The sequence below is a fragment of the Branchiostoma lanceolatum genome, chromosome 9 (assembly GCF_035083965.1).
Source record: "Branchiostoma lanceolatum isolate klBraLanc5 chromosome 9, klBraLanc5.hap2, whole genome shotgun sequence".
NCBI classification, from domain to species: Eukaryota; Metazoa; Chordata; class Leptocardii; order Amphioxiformes; family Branchiostomatidae; genus Branchiostoma; species Branchiostoma lanceolatum.
This window is the reverse complement of record NC_089730.1, coordinates 1,609,748-1,631,354: the sequence shown is the minus strand read 5'-3', so window position 1 is coordinate 1,631,354 and position 21,607 is coordinate 1,609,748. Positions and strand designations below refer to the sequence as shown.

Genomic DNA, 21,607 nt, shown 5'->3' with positions numbered 1-21,607 from the left:
TGAATATTTAAAAATAACAAATATAAAATATTTCTTTATTTATTAATGAAAAAAATGATATTCATAAATATGATATTGATAGATTAATATAATATCAATATATATTTTTGATATTCAATATCTAAAAAGAAAAAAAAAATTCATGCACGGACACGAACCCGGATCTTCTGGGTCCGAAGTGCTTCGCGTTGCCAGATCGGCCAAGCTGCGGTACGTACTTATTTACTTTGGACGTAATGCTATAACCTCACTATATGGTATCATTTATGCCGATTTTTGCTCGTTTTCTTGACGAAATCATTTTTTTTCTTCTGCAATCTTGTGGAATAGATGTAATATGGTCATTTTTCAGGATATCAAAGTCCGAAACCACAATGCAATGATATTTCCGAACAGTTGTAGCAGTTACATGCGGTCGCCGTCCTGTGTCACATGCAAATCAAGCGTGCCTGCCTTTTCGTGCTCTCTTGCCATATAAGGCAACGGCTATACAAGGATTTGAGAACGTATTGCCATATAAGGTCTTATTGTGTGCGACACAGTGTTGAACCAAGCTTCCCTGGTCCTTGCTTGAAGGTAAAAGCCAGGACAATGCGTTCCGGCGCGCATGCGCCGAAACGCAAAAAAATTGGTCTCTACCTGTACACTGTCTTATTACTGTGAATGCATTTAAGTTCGCGGGGATTTGATTTCACGTTAAGGATGACATGGGGTATTGTCGACGGTTTTAGGTCTATGTTCACATACTGCTGCAATAATAAAAGACCGGCATCTTTACGTACATCTAGTCGCAGTTCTCTGATCTAGTCGGAAACCGCACAGCAACTCGGCAAGGGCTACAGACGCGTAGACGGACATTGCAGACGCTTTTGGCAGTGCGGTGCTGACATGATCATCTGTCTCATTCTTTTATGGCAGAGCTGAATCCGCGTCCTAGAAGTAGTACATTTACCCAGTGGTAGAAATACTTTTTTCCAGTGTTCTGCAATACTGTATTTTCTCGATTAAAGTACGCACACTGATTAAAGTACGCACCCCCGATTCAAGGAAAGTTCTGGGCAAATTTGCGGTCCTGAAACGTAAATTGCAAAAACCTGAATAAAGTACGCACCCCTTCTCTGGGCCGATGCCATAGTTGAAATGTCCCGACCAGTATATGTCTTGACTATTATTGACTTGTTATCAAACAAAAAAAATTCGCCAAAAATCGATATTTCAAAATATTCGCGTAGACACGCGTCATTCTTTACGTATTACTATCATGTACATTCCAGCAAAGTTATATTGATGAACATCCAAGCACAAGCCAAGGAGAGCGTTTCTTCTAAAAAAGGGGCGTGGCCTTATAAATCTTGATGACGTAATCATGACATCATACTAATTTGCATAGATTATCACCTTGCTATAAGGTACTACCTGAAAAAAAATCAAGGTTGAGGAAGGTTTATAAAGCTTAAGAAAGGGTTTTTTCAAAACCATCCCAAAATTCCTCAGCCACCCTTCAACAATACCTTAATGCTGTTACTACTAATGCTGAGCATCAGTCAAAGCTCTGTAGCAATGAGAACTTAAACTATCCCTAGAAATTTGGAGCAAATAATTCTGTCTTTCAAACAGCATTATCATATAACATTAGCAAACTGTCGTTGACCAATCAGAAGGCTTTATTTACGGGTCCTTCTTTTCCCATATAAACCCACTTTTGTGGGTCTTTAACCTTCATATAAACCCGGTATTCGAATTTTCGACAGTGGCGCAACCGGCACACTTGAAATGCATTCTAAACAAATCTATGGAAGCCCGTGTGGTGTGGAACACCCGTATCAAGCGTATGACATAAAATAAAGTACTGCACAGTACAACTTTTAAACTACTAACTGTATATGTGCAATGGCTATATGATAATAACGTTAATGACCTGCTTTCCTTCGATCTATTGGGTGTGATAAGGCTTCCCAACCTCGGCACTTAATTCGGTGGTTATAGGAACCATGCCTTATCACACCATATAGACCTCAGGGCGGGTAACTAACCCTACATGCACATTGTATATACATATAAGCTAATACTGCTCTTGAATTTCCTATAAAACCCATAATAGACCGATGACGTTATAATCCTATAGGTGATATCAAACCATTTTAATTAAAACTTGTAATTGTTTACCCCAGGCCACACCAAGAGCGTGGAGATGGTGGCCTTCTCTCCTGACTGTACTAAACTCTGTTCTGGGTCATGGGACTGCAGCGCCATCATGTGGGATGTGGAGGTATGACACCCAAATATCTTGTTCATGTTTTCATGTAGATGTAAATATAGTGAATTTACAGATTTGACACAAGAGATGCACACTATAAGGAACTCTTAGGTTTTACAGACAGGAAAATGTAGCAAGACTGTGTGAGACAAGTAACCTTTGCCTAATGAAGATTTATTTTATAAAAATAAGGCAGTACTGTCCTTTCTGCAAAATTGTCAGCAAGTTCAGGAAAGGAACAATTTCTTCATCTTTGTCAAATGCTTTCACTTGTCCATTGACTATCTTGTTGGAGATGGGGTTGGACCTATGAAATCAGGTTTGTTGGCATGATTATGCTCAGTTGGAAAGTCATTGTTCTGCTTTATTATTCCCCTACTGGTGGGGTCATTTGGTAATAATTGATGATGATGATGATTATTGTTTACAATGTATATCATTGCATCATGTTCACAACAAAAAATGAATTAGTTATCATTATAATCATATACATCACGATACTGTTAATGTTAGTATTTAGTTAAAAGAAGTGACTGCATGTGTGTTTTGTAGATCAGATACTTTTTCATCTTCAATCTTTAGTGATATTCTTTTTGTATTTGAATTCTTTGAAATAGAAAAAGCAAATTGAATATAACAGTTGTACTTTTCACATTTAAGTTTTTAAGAGAGGCAATGGGATTTGTAAATACTACAAACACTTTGCTGACATTCTACTTTATGTAATATTTGAGGATAGGTACAAAATGAGTTTTGAGCCTTGTTATTATAAGCTGCATACCATTACAATAACTAAGTTAACTGTAACAGTCATCAATTTAACTTACCTGTTTCTTTTTGAATGTTTTGTTCTCAGCAAGGCTGTGTGTTGAGAATATTAAGTGGACACAGCAGTCTGGTGCAGTCATGTGACTTTGACTACAAGGACAAGCATGTGGTGTGTTGATCTTGAATGTGTAGTTTGAATTTATTGTTCCATTTATCATAACTGTCACTCACACTCACTCACTATCCGGTTTACGTCTTCTGTTCCCCATCATCTGGGAGTTTGACGTGCTTGCACATGGTTGGGAAACTGTAGCTGGAATTAAAGTTTAAAGACCACATGACACCAAAATACAACATTTTCTGATTACATTCAGTAATGAAAGTATCATTCATTGAACCGTACATGAAACGTACGTGAACTTACGTACATGTAACAACTGTATATTATGTGTGTTTAACTATGATCATTATAATGTTTTTCCTCTCTCATCTACTAGACTAACTTAAAGCTGTAACTGTAACGTGTGATACGTTTATGAAGGTTAGACATCCAGGTACATGTACATGTAAACAATATATAAAGACAATTCAAACTCTACTGGACAACAGACATGGACTGTGAACCATGGTGGTATGAACGCGTAGTCATAGAGACCATCTACGAGCGTATCTACAACCCCACCTTAAACCGGAAGGGAGGAATTTGTTAGAACTTTCCAGTGCATGGGACCCCACTTTGCAGCACAAAGGACAGTAACAGTTCCTATGGTGTAGTGACATTTGCATACGATCCTTACGAGTTAGTGACGTTGGCATGTTAAACAGTTTTTTTCCAGTAGGAAGTACTTGTGTTGATTCGTTCTGTCGGTTCATTATAGCGACGCTAGTGTTAAATGTCCGGAAATAAATCTCCAACTTTCTATCCAGTTGTAGAGTTTGAATTGTCTTTAATATGCAATCATTTGTGATGTTTTTCTCTCAGGCCACCGGTTCGTGGGACTACACAGTCAGAGTGTGGCCTGTCAGTCCCATCGCAGATGAGAAAGTGAAGATCTTGCGTGGTCACACCAGTAACGTGCACGCCGTGGTGTTCTCCAGACTAGGCTTCCTGGTGAGTAATACAGGATAAAAAAACCATCTTCAGTTGCTCCCTATGACTCACTCACACTGTTGAGATATTTGGCCAGTGGTCTTGACTTTTTTTCCTAAAAACGTCTTTACTTTAGGTTGTGGATTGAAACTGTTTGAACATTTTTATTGATATCTTTAAAAAAAGCTTAAAGTTTGTAAAAAAGAAAAATCTGAATGTACTGTAAAATGCTTCTAAGTTTGTGGTAGTTTAATGTTCACAGTTTTTGCAGTAACCTCTTCACCACAAAAAATTTTAAACCACAGTTTAAATGCTTGTCTGAAGGTTCTATCTTCTGCTGGCCTAACACATTGTTTCAACTGCAAACTAAATACCACCGCAAACACTCCTTTTTTTTGTTCCTACTGTGAATTAAATCACTGTGAATGCATTTACGTTATAATGTATGTAAGAGGCTAATGTCAAAGTGCGTTGAGTGAAAAGTTTATAATTTCAATGCCCCCAGGCAAGTGGATCGTGGGACCAGACAGTTCGCTTGTGGAACCCTGACACCAGTACTCTCCTGTTCGTGTTGTCTGGACACACGGGCTGGGTCAAGGCACTGGCCTTCTCCATGGACAGTCTGTACCTCGCTTCAGCTGCAGATGACCAAACTGTAAGTACAGCCTCACCCCTTTAGCAAACGCACTGTTTTCTGTTCACCTTGTAGTACCAAGTGGCACATAAGGCAGCACGTTTCCTTGCAGTTTCTGTAGCAGGATATATTTTACAAGGAGTGGTTGCTAGCCCTTCCCCTTTTGACATGCTTAAGGCACCTCCTTAAACACGGGACCCCATTTTATTGTACGTCCCTTCTGAAAGATAGGTGCAGCCCCAACCAAGATGTCCTGACCCAGGATTGAACCAGGTTCTACCATTAAGGAACTGACTAAAATCAGGAGCTCAACTGTGAGGATGCTACTAAGTTAAGCTATAGCTATAAGCTAAGTTAAGGACAATAATTATCTTTAAGCAAACCGAATCTTCATCATTTTAGATATGCCAGTTAACTACGTTGTTGTACAGTAGAATCCGCTTAACTGCACCACCCATTTGTCAGCGTTTTGGGTGCAATTATCCAGCTGGTGCAATTGTGCAAAATGCCCAGCTGGACCGCACCACCATGGGTGGGGGGTGTATTGTTAGTCAGAAACACTTGCACAAAGAAAACATGACCCTTTGCTGAAAATAAGGAAGTGACTACCAACCTGTTTTGATGTTGCATTCTTTCATTTTTCCATGCGATCTACCGCATTAATTTACAACACACGTAACGTTACAGGGGAGGCATTCTGAAACATCATCATGGGATAACAGTTTCTTTGTTACATTACGTAGAGTACAGTTGTCGATTTACGTAAATCATGCACCGCCATAAAACTAGGAATTGAAACTAAAACTTGGTTACTGATTATGGGTGAGCCCAGAGCATTGCCCCCTCTCATGTCTGGACAGATTTGACTGTCGACACCATGTTAGTGTACAATGTATCCAGTGGGTAGATATGGTTAGATCAGTGACAGATCATTCTCCTTATAGCAGAGCTGAACCCGCGTATACCTCATTCCGGTGAATGCGGGAAGTTTCTACGACGCAGATTCAGCTCTGCCATAAAAGAATGTGACAGATGATCACGTCAGCACCGCACCGCCAAAAGCGACTGCTATGTCTGCCTACGCGTCTGTAGCCCTTCCCGAGTTGCTGTGTGGTTTCCAACTAGATGTACGTAAAGACACCGGTCTTTTATTATTGCAGCGGTGTGTGAATATAGCACTGCCGCGAACTTAAAACCTCCGAGAACAACCCATGTCATCCTTAACGCGAAATCAAATCCCCGCGAACTTAGATGCATTCACAGTAATAAGTCAGTGTACAGGTACCAATCTTTATTGAGTACAGCATGCTGTCTGCCAAAACGCAATGCCGCCTTTTTCAGCAGGCGTGCATCTCGTGACCCGCCCAGGACCTCCCATACTATTCCTATCAATGTGACTGTCAAGGGACTGCCTTCTTTTGTTACTCAAAACAGTTTTAAGCATATTGGCGGTATTGCGCCTTTACACCGGCAGGTATTGGCTCATTTGTATAGCGTTTGCGGATTTTTAGCGCACCTTTTTAGTCAACTTGTGGACGAATTTTGAAAAAATTTGCTGCAATTATCCGGCATTGGTGACAATGCGCAGTGCAGATATGGTAACCGTGTACTGCGGCTATATTAGGCCTATCCTGGAATACTGTGCACCCGTCTATCACCACAGCCTCACAAACAAACAGACAATAACACTTGAAAATGTACAAAGACGCACATGCCGAATCATTCTAGGCCGCCACTACCATGACTACGCCACATCTCTACAACAATGCGGGCTCGAACGTTGAAGGAAAGGAGGAACAACCTCTGCCGAAGATTTGCTGCCAGCATGGAGAAATCAGAGAGAACTGTAGACCTTTTGCCCCCAATCCGACTATAGCGTCACATGGACGTAACCTCAGAAACTCAAAAACCCTGTCTCTGCCTACTACTCGCACCACAAGGTTTAGTAACAGCCCAGTTCCATCACTTCTAAGGTTACTTAATGAAACAAAATGACACTGCTGCCTGAGCAGTCTTATGTTATAATTAATGGATTTAATGTTGTACATACGAAATAGTATTTTAAAACGACAATGCCGTCAGAGTCGATTTTATGACAATGAATAAGTGCAATGAGTGCAATACACAAAAACTGTTTTGTGATTAAATGTGATTCGTACGATGTATGTCACAATAGACGCAATTCAGTCTACAAATGTAGTACTGCAAGTTCTGTTGATTAATAAAACCATTTTGATTGATTGATTGATTGATAGATATGCGGAGGCACTAACAATGCAGTGAATGGGAACCGGTTTGGGATTTGGGGATTTGGTGCAATTAAATGGAATGTGCGTTTATCCGGGGTGCAATTAAGTGGCTTCCTCTGTTCTTGTAGTTGTGTTAATGCTGTTAGAAACTAAATCATTTGTAGTGGTCTGGTAAGATTTGGGATGGATGTAATTTGTAACAACTTAAACTAATTGCTGAGCACTGAGTAGCTATAGGGAATTGTTAACCTTAGCTATAGCGTAACATCAAGAGCTGACAAAGTAACCTGTGGTCTTTAATGATGACCAAAACACGAATAAACTCTGACAATTAGCAGAATGTTTATTTAGACTTCAAGTGCATAATGACTAGAATGCGCGCAGTGGTTGGAATAACATGTTTTCAGTAGCAATATAAGTCAAAACGTTATACACTTCAAATCAATGTATTAGTCTATTCAGGTACAGTACCGGTACATTGACGTTCCAGTGTTTTGGACCTGTACCTCCATGATTTTGCATGTTACTGTTCCAGTACTGGGTACCCCTATGCAGACCTAGCTGCCTGCCTCAATAACAATATGCATGTAAAAGTGCAAAACCAAAAATGAAGGAAATGCAAAGACATGACTGACCTGCATCAATCCACTCTTGCTGGTCAAACAGCTAATTTTGATCAGCTAGGATTGGTGTCTTGCTATTGGATGGGTCTTGTATTTGGATGGGTCTTACAGTATAAACTGATCAACTGATCGACTAAACTGAACTGTGGCAACGTGTGGCGCAATCAGTAGGGTGTTTCGCCCACAACCGAGAGGTCCCAGGTTCGAAACCACCGATATGCCCCGATGTTGTGCCCTTGGGAAAGGCACTTAACACAACTTTCCTCACTTCACTCAGGTGTAAATGAGTACCTAGCTTCGGTTAGGGATGTCCCTTGGATAGGATGTTAAATGGAGGTCCCGTGTTTGAGGAGAGCCACACCTCGAGCAGGTTAAAGAACCCACCGCATTTATCGAAAAGACTGGTTCTTCCCCGGTGTGGTTCAAAACCTACAGTCCTACATGTATGACCGCACATGGGTTCGCCCTTAGTGATAGCCTCCGGCTAGTTGGGCAACCCCGGCATGTACATGTACATACTGAACCAATAAATAAAAATGAATAAACTTATCAATATTCCCAACATTTGTATATTACTATAAGCAGCTATTAAAGCCAAATAACCAGCTGTGTACAAGGGCTGGCAATGGACAGGCTTAGCACAGCAGCTGCAAAATTGAAGACTTAGTTCCTATTACATTTGTATGCAAGCAGACTTTTGACGCCTAACAATAAAAAAAGCCAAAATGTATTATGAATCATAATAATACTTGTTGACGATGAGATATTGATGCAGGGCTCCAGCCAGCGCCAGTTTTGCCGTAAATTTACAGAACTTTCCTGCGTGTTACGGAAAAAATTCAAAACTAATCTGTAAACCTTGACGGACAAAAATCGTGAGTAAAAATTATAGACAGGGCTTGGACTTTTGCAAAGATCTCCAGAAAAGTAGCGGATATTTGAGGCCAAGTCGGTTCAGACAATTTCTATCTCCCGCCGGCTACAGGTGACAGTCCAAGGTGGCTTTAAAGCAGACAAACGGAGGCGCCGTTGTTGCTAGTGACTTGGCGGGCCGAGGGAAAATCGGCGGAGAAATTGACCGGGAAAGACATGGAAGGAAAACATTGGACGTCTTTAGGGCGTTCTGTCCAAAGTAGGGTGTCTAATTCCCTATCATATTTAGTAAACGTATTTGTATTGGCGCAAACGGGACCAGTGTTGAAAATGTTTTATTTCTGCCAACTTAAATTTCCGTGTATGTTTGTCAAATAAATAAATTGAATAAAGTTTTGTGGTGCTAAATTTCATTTATTTGCCAATTGTATACAATGAAGGCCTGGGACATAATTTTTCACCAAAAGAGATGGCATTATTAAAGCTTTGTCGACCAGCAAAACTTGCCCCTCAAAATGCTGGAGATACATATAGCGTTTCAGAGGGTCAAGATTTCAAAATTTTACTGGGGAGCATACCCCCGGACCCCCCTAGAATTGTCGTGCCTACGCGCGACGCCTCGCGCCTTCGGCGCTTGACATGTTATGTTTATACAATACTGTGTTCAGGAATGCATCTCATTATTATGGATAAGCAGTGACACCTGTGCTGCATTGCTATGTGAACCAGTCAGAATTGCCTTGAAGAAGGTGACAGATGGTCACTGAAACGTCGATGGAATAAATCTCTAACTTGGTTGTGTAAAAAATAGTCTTTTTATTCAGTGTGTGACCTACCAACCTGATGAAACTATACATGGATGAAATTTGCTTGTTGGTATTTGAATTTGATGAAACATTGATGAAACATTGTTGTATTTTCGTCTAAGCTTAAATTGACAGATTTCACAACAAATTAGAATTAACAACATGGGCTCCCAAACAATGATTGGAATGGAAAAAAATTAAAAGCTGGAGACAGCCCTGCATATGACTAAATACTGATTATGATAATTTTAAGTGCCTTTCCAATTCTAACTTTAGATTAGATTGTTTGAATCAGAAAGTCGTTGAAATCTATGTTAAGTTTGCACAGATCACTGTCACAGTGATACACATGTCTCAAACTGGGCAGATCCAAGCTGTTTCCAGTGCAATCAATTATTCACGATCTGGAAGAGAGGCAGAATAAGGGTTTTGAGTGATAAAATAGCAAATTGAATATATATGATACATACATCATCAGGGATCGAAATCCTTTTTTTGGGTTACTTGCAAAATTGCAAGTTGGCAAAAAATTTACTTGAAATTTGAAAAAATAACTTGCAATATCATAGTTGAAGTATGTAACTGCTTTTGCTCTACATACATACTCAGCCTGAAATAGCAACCTTTATAGCATTATTAGATGATTAAAAACAATTTACACGTACATGTAATTTAGAAAATATTCAATGCAAAATTATATACAGTCAGTAGTAAGCACAAAAGCTCAGTAGTAAACACAAAACAGTATAAAAAAAAAAAAAAATTAGTATTACAACATGTACAAATTTTAGAAAAGATTGAAAATATTTCAACTTAGCAGAATTTCTAATGTACTAGGAGCAATAATAACAAAATTGCTTAAGTTTTCCCCTACACATAAACTAGTGACTTAAACATGGTGCTTGAATCATTTACCAGCCTTATGACCACTGGAGGCATCGTGAAAATTTCTAGAGGTCAGCATGATATTTACATGTACGTTGGCCATTTTGATTTTCTGGCGGTATTTGTTTTTGTCCCTTTCCAGCCCAAACTACAGCAAAAAATTCTCGATCTATGAAGGATTTTAGATGGTTTAGAACAAAAAAGAATTCAATTGATTTCTATGTTTCAATTAAAAATTTACGGTATAATTGTATGGGATGATTGTGTGTCAGTGTGTAATGAGAGCGCAGCTTGTTCCCAGGCATTCATGGAATACAAACTTGTATTTTTGGCGAAGCCTCAGGGGCGAGCCAAATTTTTACTATATTGTGTGCAGATTGCAAGAATTCTAGGAATTGTACAGGAATGTGAAAGTCCATGGGATGATAACTCAAGAATGCCTGGATGTATTGTCTTCATATTTTGTAGGTGGGTAGGTCTGTGGGAGACCTTGCAATGATTGGATTTTGGGCCCCTAGCGACTTTCTATGGTACTGCAGGGGAACTTTCACTTTTCAAATATCGTCTTCCGAACATGCTATAGTCATGATTTTTAAGTGGTGGATAGCTCTTTGTTAGGAAAATATGTCCTGTAGATTTGGACCCCCTAGCGTTTTTTTTGGAACTGCAGGAGCTGATTTTGACTCAAACTTTGAAAGAGAATAACGCAAGAAGGGGATGACGGATCATCATAATTTTTGGTGTGTAGATAGCTTAAGTGATGATTTACATAATCATATGCCAACTATGCAAATCAATATCTGATTTGCATAATTAATGAGGACAGTTAATAAATCAGCTGCATTCTATTATAGGACTCTCAAACACATGACATATGTAACTGAGAAAGAGATAAATATCGATAGATATCAATTATGCAAATTGATACTTAATTTGCATAATTAATGACAAAATACTATAAATCCATAGTGGTAAATGTATGGGATTTCATTTTTGCACCATTTGGAAGTTAAGTAAATGTGGCCACTATTAGACACAAATCTTGCATAGAGGGCCTCATTTACATAATTTATGAGGGAATGGTACGATATCTTTTTTTGTGAAAACAAGATTTTCATACATTGGACAACTTGTGTTATTTTGGTAGAGAAGGTGATCGACTGATATGATTTATGCCGCTTATGCGAGGTCCTTATTTGCATGTGGGTTAAAAACGAAAAAGTTAACAGAGACCACCGTCGCCATGGCAACATCTTTTTATGTTGCCAATCTTGTTCAACTTGCAAAATTGCAAGTTCATATCATTTTTACTTGCAAATCTTGAAAATCACTTGCAAATTGCAAGTTGCTTCATTGTATTTCGAACCCTGCATCATAGACAAAGTATCTTTAATAATCATTACAGTAACTGTAAATTGAAAAATGCAAGAAGACCCAATATTATTATATAATCTGTTATTAGTAAATGTTATGAAAACAATGTGACAGAACACATGAATGGTAAATTCTAAAGTTTTGGGTATGCTTTTCTTATCTAAAATCTCTTTTGTTCAGATATGCGTATAAAATGTATGACAGTCAAGTTGTTGATTTAAAATCCTTCCTGCACCTTTTGGTATACAAAGGCAGAGCCCCTCTCCATTTCTATAGCCCTTGGGCCGCACAGGTTTCACTCAGGTAAAAAAGCTACTTTAAGGCTACGGTAGTAGAAACTACTGGAATTGATACTTTTCTCAAATGAATACAATCATGATTATCATCAATAGTGACATTATACCTTTGTCAGTCCCGAAATAGCACCAATGAGCCTTGAGAATGGATGCGTTGTAGCAGCACCCCTGCGCCTCACAGCCCAGTCTGGTGGGGCTGTTCTCAGGTCCACACTTCACACGTTCATTTACCTCCACCTCGAGACAACCTGTCATTAAAAAAACACAGTCATAGAAAAACACAGAAAACTCAATGCCTAATGTTTACTACATGTAAATTAAGCATAATACCTCCAGTGCCAAACTGCCACAATGAAAAAAGAACTTGAATTTACTATGATATAGAAAGTAAAATTGAATACAGCACCAGTTAAATCCTATAGAGGTATGAACACATCCAGGTGTTCAAGACATTCTTGAGAAGGACTAATGGTAACAGTTACCATGCATTCTAAGATGAGATAAAAGGAGATCAATGAAAACGTTGCAAAGACACTGCTGCCACACAAAACAAATCCTGAGTCCACAACAATTTCTGGTCACTGCATCTCAAGGCCATCAGACCTCAGCTGTTTAGCATATCAGCTGCTTAGCAAATATATCAGAACATTGCCTGTAGATGTTGAAAAAAAAATGTCCGGTGAGGGCCAGACTCTGCAATGGAGGTTACTTTACCTCTCAAAATGTGGGGAACAGCGTTTCTGAGGGTTTTGAAATGCCACACTTGCCAGGATGGCAGACCCTCCCCCTGGGTATGCCTACAAACCTCACCCGAACTCATCCGAGTCTAATATGCAGTGTACACGGGGCAAGGACTTTATGTGACGCTCTGGATACATTGTCTATGCAATTATGAGTAAAGAATATGCAGCAAGTCTTAAGTGTTTACCAGCTTTTGCATGTTTCTCTGCTAGTTTCCAAGATAATAAGTACCTGCTTGTATTTGAGGCTGAAAAACACTTTGTGTACAGTTATGAGTTGATGGTGATAAAATTGTGCTCTACTATATATATAATCTATGATTCAAACATCCCCCACTTTATTGTTCTGTCATTTGTCAAACTAAAAAAAGGTATTTAGTAGACCTAAGTAGACCCCAACAATGAGAATCCAACATTGCAGACAGACATTCCTTCTCATCTTGGAATGAGAGGGGTAAACATGCAAAAACTGGTAAATACTTAAGACTTGCTGCATATTTCTTATTCATAATAATTATTGCATAAACAATATATCCCATCTTCACATATTAAGGTCCTTGCCCTATGTACATGTACACTGCATAGTAGACTCTGGTGAGTTAGGATGAGTTTGGGTGAGGTGTTTAGGCAACAATGTAGGAGTTACATAATAAGTAAATTTTTCTTATGCTTCTCCTGAATCTCAGTAATAATGTACTTCTGAAAATGCGGGTGAAATACATTGTAGCTTTTCATATGCTTGCATTTTCCTGGGGGAGCATTCTCCCAGACCCCACTTTTTTTCCAATTACTAACCCTCGCTACTCAGCCCATCTCCTCCTCCTTAGTTTTTTTCACTGTCTCCAAAATACACAAACATTTTACATTCATTTGTACAACATAATGACATTGCATTAGTACTCTACGAAATTCAGAATATTGCTTTCAAATTGGTAGTGTCCCAAAATCCAAATCTTCCATTACAGTGACCTGTAAAACTGGAATATCATTTAAGAAAAGGAGAAGACAATTAAGGAGCCCTTACCAGTACCTCTATTCCCCTTGGGGCAGGCTGGATTGATGCAGTACTCCCACTCGGTGCTAGGGTCAGTAGTGTAGCACCACACACCGTATTTTGTGTCCGGGGCGGGATTGCGGCAGTAGTTCTCTTCCAGCTCAGGAAAGAGCGACGTCCAGTAGTAGTGATTGTGAGGAGAGTTGGCGTCCCAGTGCTGACAGATCTTCCCACTCCTTGTCACAGAGACGTCCCCACGGTAGTCAGCTCCGTTAGGGCTGCCCACACAGCCTGGGTAGACTAAACAAATCATTTCTGAACAATTTAGTTCTACATGTATCTTTAAGTGTCTAATAAGAATGTAACTCTGAGATTCAAGCACCACTTACAGTCAAACTGGTCAGGATCCAGACCATTTAGCCTAGCGGTAAGTGCGTTGGGTTTGTGCGCTGGGTTTGATTCTCGGGAGCCTGGAGACTGTACTACTCGCCTTGTGCATTTCACTGTCTAGTGGTTGGGATTTGGCACTCTCATTGCCAAGGCTTGGGTTCGATTCCCAGTGTGGGAACCACTGAAATGCATGAGGTAAGTAGTACATTATCCTGGCTCTTGGGAACTGAAACCGGATCATCACAGAAACCCACCGCACATATCACTAGGCTAAAAGGTCTGGACCAGTATAGACTGGTCAGTAAGTGGCGCTTGTTATATCTATACTTTAACCAATTTCAATGGTAATCTGGTCAAAAAAAAGTTAGACAAAACTGCTGCTATACTGAGGGCAAAAACTTACCAATAAGAAAAAAGAAACGTCCAATTTTTTATTTTCAGCATGACTAACACACTAACCAACAATCTTACAGTCGCTGTAGTTCCAACACAAAAAAATCAATGCTGCATCAAATTTTTCACTATTCTTCTGCAGTCTTCTTCAGAATTCAGTAAAGGATGGGCTCTGGCTTCCATTACCGTAATAACATGTACCTGGATAACAACCCACTGCCCCAACAGCCTCAAGAAAAAGCTATGGGACCATACATTTACCTTTTCACTTACAGTGGTGTGAAAACTACAGATTGGGGTAGCATGTGGGTGGCTGTGTGTTGATATTAACTACCAATAACACCTTTCATGTATAGAATAAACAACATACTAGTATTCAAAAATCTTAGAAACGTACTATGATGTACTTGTCCTGTTGACAAACATATTCAATGATCATGGTAATAGAGAGAAATCTACCTGTTTGATCCATCGTCTTCATGGGCTGATCAGTTGCAGACTTCGAAGCATCTTGTTCCTTGTACATGTAGTAGGAACTGCTGTGAACTGATAAACAGATAAACAGTCTGATGCTACCAAAAGCTCTTTAAGGTAAAAAGAGAAACAATCATTGATATTATCTTCCTTTTTTAGTTTTTCAAAATAATTTTGATACTCTATTTAAGATATTCTTTCGATAGAGAAACAAATAACCTGTTGTATCGGTGGCAGTGGTCTTCATGTGCAGACCAGTTGTTGACTTGGGAACATCTTGATCCTGGTAGGAGGAACTGCTGAAAACTGGTAAACAAAATTCATGTTTCAATTTGGTTTGGTCCCAATTGCCATCAAAAGCAAAATCTGCTCAGTTAGGCCATGTTGATTTGATTATATGGATGACATCCTTTGGGAACCCAAGAAACAATGCGAGCGTGTGAATCGAAAAAAAATTTGACAAAAAAAAAAGTAAAAAGGTTATGAAGAACCCATAATTTGTTCCCTGTCGCTAGATGTCCCCGTTCAAGGTAATTATGAAATCTCCATGGTCAGGACTTAACCTGTCCCCCCGGGGGTCGACCGATGATGATGATGATGATGATGATGATGATGATGATTAACACACAGAGGATGGTATAGCGAATAATACTATTAATAGATTCTTCATTAATTTTTCACTTCATCTTCTTCTTTGTCTTTGGAAATGATTGTGGCATTCTACGACATTAGTATTGGTTCCCGATATTTTTCATACAATCTACAGCATGTATTAAATCATTTTGCAGCTGCTTTATATGATTTACAGGATACAGTCAAACCTGCCAAGGCGACCACCTCTTCAACGCGACCACCTGGCCATGGCGACCGCTTTTTCTCGGTCCCGAAAATTATTCCCATAAGGCACAAGCCTTAAGCTGCCTGCCCAAGGCGACCACTCGTCCAACGCGACCGCGACCGGCACGAATTGGGGCTGCACAGAGCCTTTATAATCCTTGCCCATGGCGACCGCCTCATTTTCAAGCGTGTGGTGACATCGGATTTTGCTGTCGGATTTTGCAGAAAGGTTTTTAAGACCTTGACGGACAAAAAAATATGGAATAGCAGTGATTCCTCCATAAAGTGTTTTGATAAAACGTTCTCACTATAAACATTGTGAATACTTCAATATTGATGTTGTTGTGCTCATCGTAATCTTATAGTTTACTGCAAGGTCGGTTTGGTTTCAACTCAATTTTCATCTTCAGTTGTCAGATCGAAAACTTTTTGCCCCTTTTATCCAGCGGTCGGTGCCCCAAATAGGCTGGGGTCAGCAGGTGTTTTCTATGGATTTGTCTTAAGCTATAAAACTTACATTTTATGTGCCTGTGTGTGTGTACTCTTAATGTAACGTGTGAATGCGGGAGGGTGCTGTGAGATCATCGAGGCAAACATTGTTTTGTAGTCAAAATTTTGACAAAAATTTGTACACGATTCAACGGTATACAAATATTACAACGATAACGGAAAATGTAATTTTTGTAGGATCTTTCTGTAAATGAGAGTTGAACCTGGTGGGGGTCATGCTGTCTAAAATCACATAATTTTCCATCTATCTACGTAGAACACCTCGACCTGGAAACATGTTGTGAGTGGAATCCTCTTCATGGCGACCACCTGTCCATCACGACCGTTTTTGCTCGGTCCCCCGGGTGGTCGCCTTGGGCAGCTTTGACTGTAGTTGAAAACTTGTTTTTCTTGGGGAACAGATAAAATTCAATCATTATGCGAGCGGATGTAATCAAATCAACATGGAATATGGTAAAAAATTAACAAAACCAGCAGCATCTTCTTCCTCAGTCTATAAGACTTAATTTGTGGTCTCACTCCGAGGCTGCATTCCTCAAGTCTTAAAGGAGTCCTAAACTCCAGAAGGCGGTGTTATTTTCCACTAGATTGTGTATCAATTAGTAACGTTACATAATCAGCCGACTTTTTACAGAATTCTGCTTGTGGTGAATTACACAAGGCTTGTTTTTAAAACAATATGATAGTCACTAAACCCATGCAGACCCTACCCATGTATTCCCTATGCATAAACATACATCTTTAAACATGGATATTTTCGGCGTAAATGAGGGTGGTTAAGCACAATAAGAAGGCTGATTGTTAATAAGATATAAAAGAACACATAGCAAGACGAGTTTTTCTTAACCACCCTGACGTTCTTATTGTAATCTAACTTTTGTCAGGCATTGTCAAGCACATTGTATTTAGGCTGAGGTTGTTTAATTCAATTAATCAGAAAATAGAGGGTCACCTGGGGAATTTGGTAGAATACTGAATGCTTTTTGATGCGCACGGGACTAGTGGGTAGTTAATCGTATTCTGTAAAAAATATTCATTTTTACTTCCTAAAATTATCTTCCATTAGAAAATAACTCCCCCCTCTGGGGTTTAGGACTCCTTTAAGTGACTGTCTCTTCTTAGTTAGAGTGATATCCTCCATTCCCATACAGTTTTAAGAAATAGAAAAACTGTATGGGAATGGAGAATATCACTCTAGCTATAACTAGTATAAGGTATAAGAATAAGTGAGTTTCAGTTTTTATTAAGTATTTTTTAGTCAAAAATGATGGAACTGAAACCATCACCTAGATTTTTCACACAAATATAACTGATATTGTCAAAAAAGAGAAAGCTTTTAGGTACAATCAAGCCAGTTATACTTGTATAAAGAAAATCAGACCTCTGATATTTTCATGATGTGCGAGGCATGGCACCACAGAATGCACGAACAGTGGATTTGGGGCAAAGGCTGTGGATCACCTTCAACATAGAGGATTACCCGGAAGTAAGACTCGGGCCCAAAATCAATTTTCAATCAAAACTGATGAATTTTTGATATAATGAATTCAATGCTTTCCAGCCCTGTTTGTATTTGATATCATTTCACAGCAGATTATGAGAAATGTGAACTCAAACCTGGACTCCCTAAACCGTTTCACCACTTTTTTCTCGTACACGACCATGGACCCCTGTCACGGAAGAATTGCTGTGTGCACCCTTACGGTCTCGGTTCGGAGGTTTTTTTTACAATTCGCGGCCGACCTGACTCGTTCCCAGAAAAGCAATAGCGCTTTTCCAAACATCCTTTTTCGGCCGATTCAATGTTCCGATGGATAGGGGTGACTTGTCTTCGAACGACAGACGAATTTGATATTTTCTGTGGAAACGTCATTTTTAGTGAAAACCGTCACTAAAAGCAATTTTTATCCCCAAAACTGCTATTTTTAGGGCATTCTTCCAAGGCCGCTGGAAGGAAAATAAGAGTTTTCCTTGGATAATGACTGATATGGGAATAAAGGTCATCATTCTGTCTGTGCAATTAGGAAGTATGAAAAAAATTGTGAGGATACGTTTTCCGCAATCCCCGATGGTACGAAACCACGCAAAACGCACATAGAACGCACAATTCGGGTAATCAGGCGACAAAGCCGCGTTACCGTCATCGCGCACTAATACCAGGAAGTACCCGCGGATGACCAAAACTCGGAAACTGTAAAACGCTACGAAGATCGGGCTTTTCAAGAAAAAAAAGATAACGCACTGCTTTAGCGATAGCCGAAAAATCGGGAGCCAAAACTACCAAGAAAACCTAGAATTTGCGTCTTATTTTAGGATCTATTTGGCCATTGTGTCAAAACAATTCCGAACCGGAACCTTACAGTTTTTTAATACTGGGTAACTGTATTTCAAAAACTCTTTATTATTGTACATACTTTAGAGAAATGAACATCTAACCTATTGTATCGGTGGCCGTGGTCTTCATGTGTGGACCAGTTGCTGACTTTGGAGTGACTTCCTCCTGGTACGAGGAACTGCTGAAAACTGAGAAAGGAAATTAACATTTCAATTTGGTTTTGTCAAAAAAAATTGGCATCAAAATCATTAAGCTCAGTTAAAGCCACGTTGATTTGATTATGGATGACATTCGCACGCATCAATTTTCTCTGATTCCAAAAGAAAAAAAGTTTTCCACCATACTGTAAATCATACAAATCAGTTGCAAAATGGTCAAATGTATGCCGTAAGTTGTGAAAAAGATATTGGAAATCGATACTTATGTCGTAGAATACCAAAATCAATGCCAAAGTCGAAGAAAGAACAAAAAAAGAACCTTTATTTCGGTTTATCATACTCTTGTTCAACCTTCCTGACCACATCGATTTCATAATGAAGCCAACTTTTTTTTGCTAAACTTTTTATTTTATTTGCATGCTTGTGTTGGGATTCCCAGAGGATGTCATCCATATAAACAAATCAACATGGCCTAAATTTTTTTTTAAAAATGCAACCATTATCACCATCTTCCTCCAAGACTAACCTGTTGTATCAGTAGCTGTAGTCTTCATGTGTGGACCAGTTGTTGACTTCAGAACCTCTTGATCAGGTTTGGAGTTGATGAACTGTGGCCGACCGATGAATGTGTAGGGTTTTGTGGCCTGCACTGTTTCACATGATTCAACTTTTGTACTTGAACCTGAAAGAGAATTGTCAACAATATACCCCTGCAGTTCCAGAACAAGCTGCTAGGGGTACAAACTTGTCTCACTTTTTCATACATGTAGCTTCACCAGAACATAATTATATACTAAAACTGGAAGTACCTAGTTTACACACCAGGAGTCTGAAAACCGACCTTGACATTGTATATTTCCAACACCTACCAGCATACCAAATATCATTATAACCCATCCAGTGGTGTTTAATGATATTAGGTCACAGCAAGTAAATTTTATGGATGACGTCCTCTGCAGGCTCCAAACTTAGTGCGCGCGGGCAGAAAATAAACAAGGCGGGCAAAAAAACAAGATATCTACATTTTCAAACTCGAATACCATAAAGCAAGTACTAAGGCCACACCAATTTCTTCTTCTTTACTGCTTAGCCTCATATCTGAGCAGTTGCGCATGGGTTAGATACAACACAAGTGTTCGGAACAAGTAAAACGAAGGGAAAATAAAGGAGAGGCGCTAAGGAACATAAAGAACTGAATTTGTGTGTGCAAAGGACAGGACAACTGAATTTAGTGAGTTAGTAATACAGTAGAATCCGCTTAACTGCACCACCCAATTGTTAGCGGTTTTGGTGCAATTATCCGGCTGGTGCAATTATGCGAAATTCCCAGCTGGACGGCACCACCATGTTTTTTTCTCTTCACAGGCTGGAGAACGCCGCAGCGTCGAGACTTGCTTGACCTTAGTAGCCAACGTAATAGTTCTTGCGCTACCATACCCCATAGAACCAGCAAAATATTGAATTCACAGTTCCAGTTTGATCAGTGACAGATCATTCTCCTTATAGCAGAGCCGAACCCGCGTACACCTCGTTCTAGCGAATGCTGGAAGTTCTACGACGCGGATTCAGCTCTGCCATCACGTCAGCACCGCACCATCAAAAGCGACTGCTATGTCCACCTACGCGTCTATAGCCATTGCTGAGTCGCCGTTTGGTTTCCTACTGAATGTGACGTAAAGACGCCGGTATTTTATCATTGCAGCAGTATGTGACAATAGCGATGCCGTGACGCGAAATCAAATTCCCGTGAACTTGAATGCATTCACAGTACTTAGACAGTGTACAGGAAAAGACCAATCTTTATTGAGTACAGCATGCTGTCTGCCAAAGCGTAATGCCACCTTTGGTAGGCGTGCATGTCTTAATGCCGACCCACCCCGTGACCCGCCCGGGACTTCCCATATGATTCCTATCAACAAAACTGTCAATGGAGACCGCCTTCTTTTGTTACTAAAACAGTTTTAAACATATTGGCGGTATTGCACCTTTACACCGGCAGGTATCGGCTTATTTGTACGACGTTTGCCGATTTTTAGATCACCTTTTTAGTTAACTTGTCGAGGATTTTTTAAAAAAATTGGTGCAGTTATCCGGCATTGGTGACAATGTGCGGTGCAGATATGCGGAGTCACTAACAATGCAGTGAATGGGAACCAGTTTGGGATTTTGGGATTCGGTGCAATTAAATGGAGTGTGCGTTTATCCGAGGTGCAATTAAGTGGCTTCGTCCGTACATATATTTACATATAAACAAGGACGTGTAGGGGTGGCTCAATGCAGCAGGGTCTTCCCCAGTTCGGTTTTGAACTGGGAGAGGGACCCTGCCTCCGCCACACCAGGCTCAAGTTCGTTCCACTCTTTGATGGTGCGAGGGAAGAACGAGAGCCTATAGTAGTTGTTCCTGCACGCGATGGCCTGCAATTTACTTTCTTGGTTAACAGATTTTTTTTTAAATCTTAGCATGAGGACATCAAGCATGCTGAACACAAAGTCCCGAAGGGCAAAAGACATATACAGAAACAAAAACAAAGAGGTCAAACGCAGTGCTCGGCGGGACAAGAGAGCCTACGTCGTGGAGTTAGCGAGTGAAGCAGAAAGGGCTGCCACAAGAGGAGAGTTGAGCAAAGTGTACAGGATAACTAAAACACTCTGTAATCAGAACAGTGCCTGCTCGGTTCCGATCAAGGACAAGCAAGGCAAGCTTCTGAGAAGGAACAAGCAGAAAGATGGGCGCAACATTTCGAAGAGGTGTTGAACAGACCTAAACCGGACGAGCCAGCGGATCCTGCTCCGTCTGAAGATATCCCCATCAACACTGACCCTCCCACTCTTGAAGAGGTAGAAACAGCAATTAAAGCCATGAAAAACAGGAAAGCCCCGGCATTGATGCCATACAAGCAGAACTTCTGAAGGCAGACTGT

The 21,607-nt window shown here is 39.9% G+C and overlaps 2 protein-coding genes across 7 annotated transcripts in view; one reads left to right on the top strand and one right to left on the bottom strand.

The window, feature by feature from the left end:
- LOC136442533 (WD repeat-containing protein 38-like) overlaps nt 1-21,607 on the top strand; it is a 44,754-nt gene that overhangs the window by 11,424 nt on the left and 11,723 nt on the right. For 3 of the 6 annotated variants that reach the window (XM_066439450.1, XM_066439447.1, XM_066439448.1), the window contains 4 exons: nt 2,172-2,269; nt 3,114-3,194; nt 4,008-4,136; nt 4,621-4,770. In XM_066439450.1, coding sequence (XP_066295547.1) covers nt 2,172-2,269; nt 3,114-3,194; nt 4,008-4,136; nt 4,621-4,770 — 458 coding nt within the window. Of the gene's footprint in view, nt 1-2,171; nt 2,270-3,113; nt 3,195-4,007; nt 4,137-4,620; nt 4,771-4,980; nt 5,064-8,606; nt 8,754-21,146; nt 21,373-21,607 lie in introns of those variants that run through there. The other 3 variants (XR_010757020.1, XM_066439451.1, XM_066439449.1) reach the window with 3 other exon arrangements.
- On the bottom strand, nt 7,319-19,410 carry LOC136442535 (plasminogen-like). Its single transcript, XM_066439452.1, has 7 exons — nt 19,213-19,410; nt 18,630-18,716; nt 15,066-15,152; nt 14,832-14,918; nt 13,620-13,889; nt 11,963-12,103; nt 7,319-9,704 (listed from the first exon to the last, which is right to left on the bottom strand). Exons 1-7 carry the CDS (start codon nt 19,238-19,240, stop codon nt 9,694-9,696), a joined length of 711 nt encoding a protein of 236 aa, XP_066295549.1. The 5' UTR covers nt 19,241-19,410; the 3' UTR covers nt 7,319-9,693.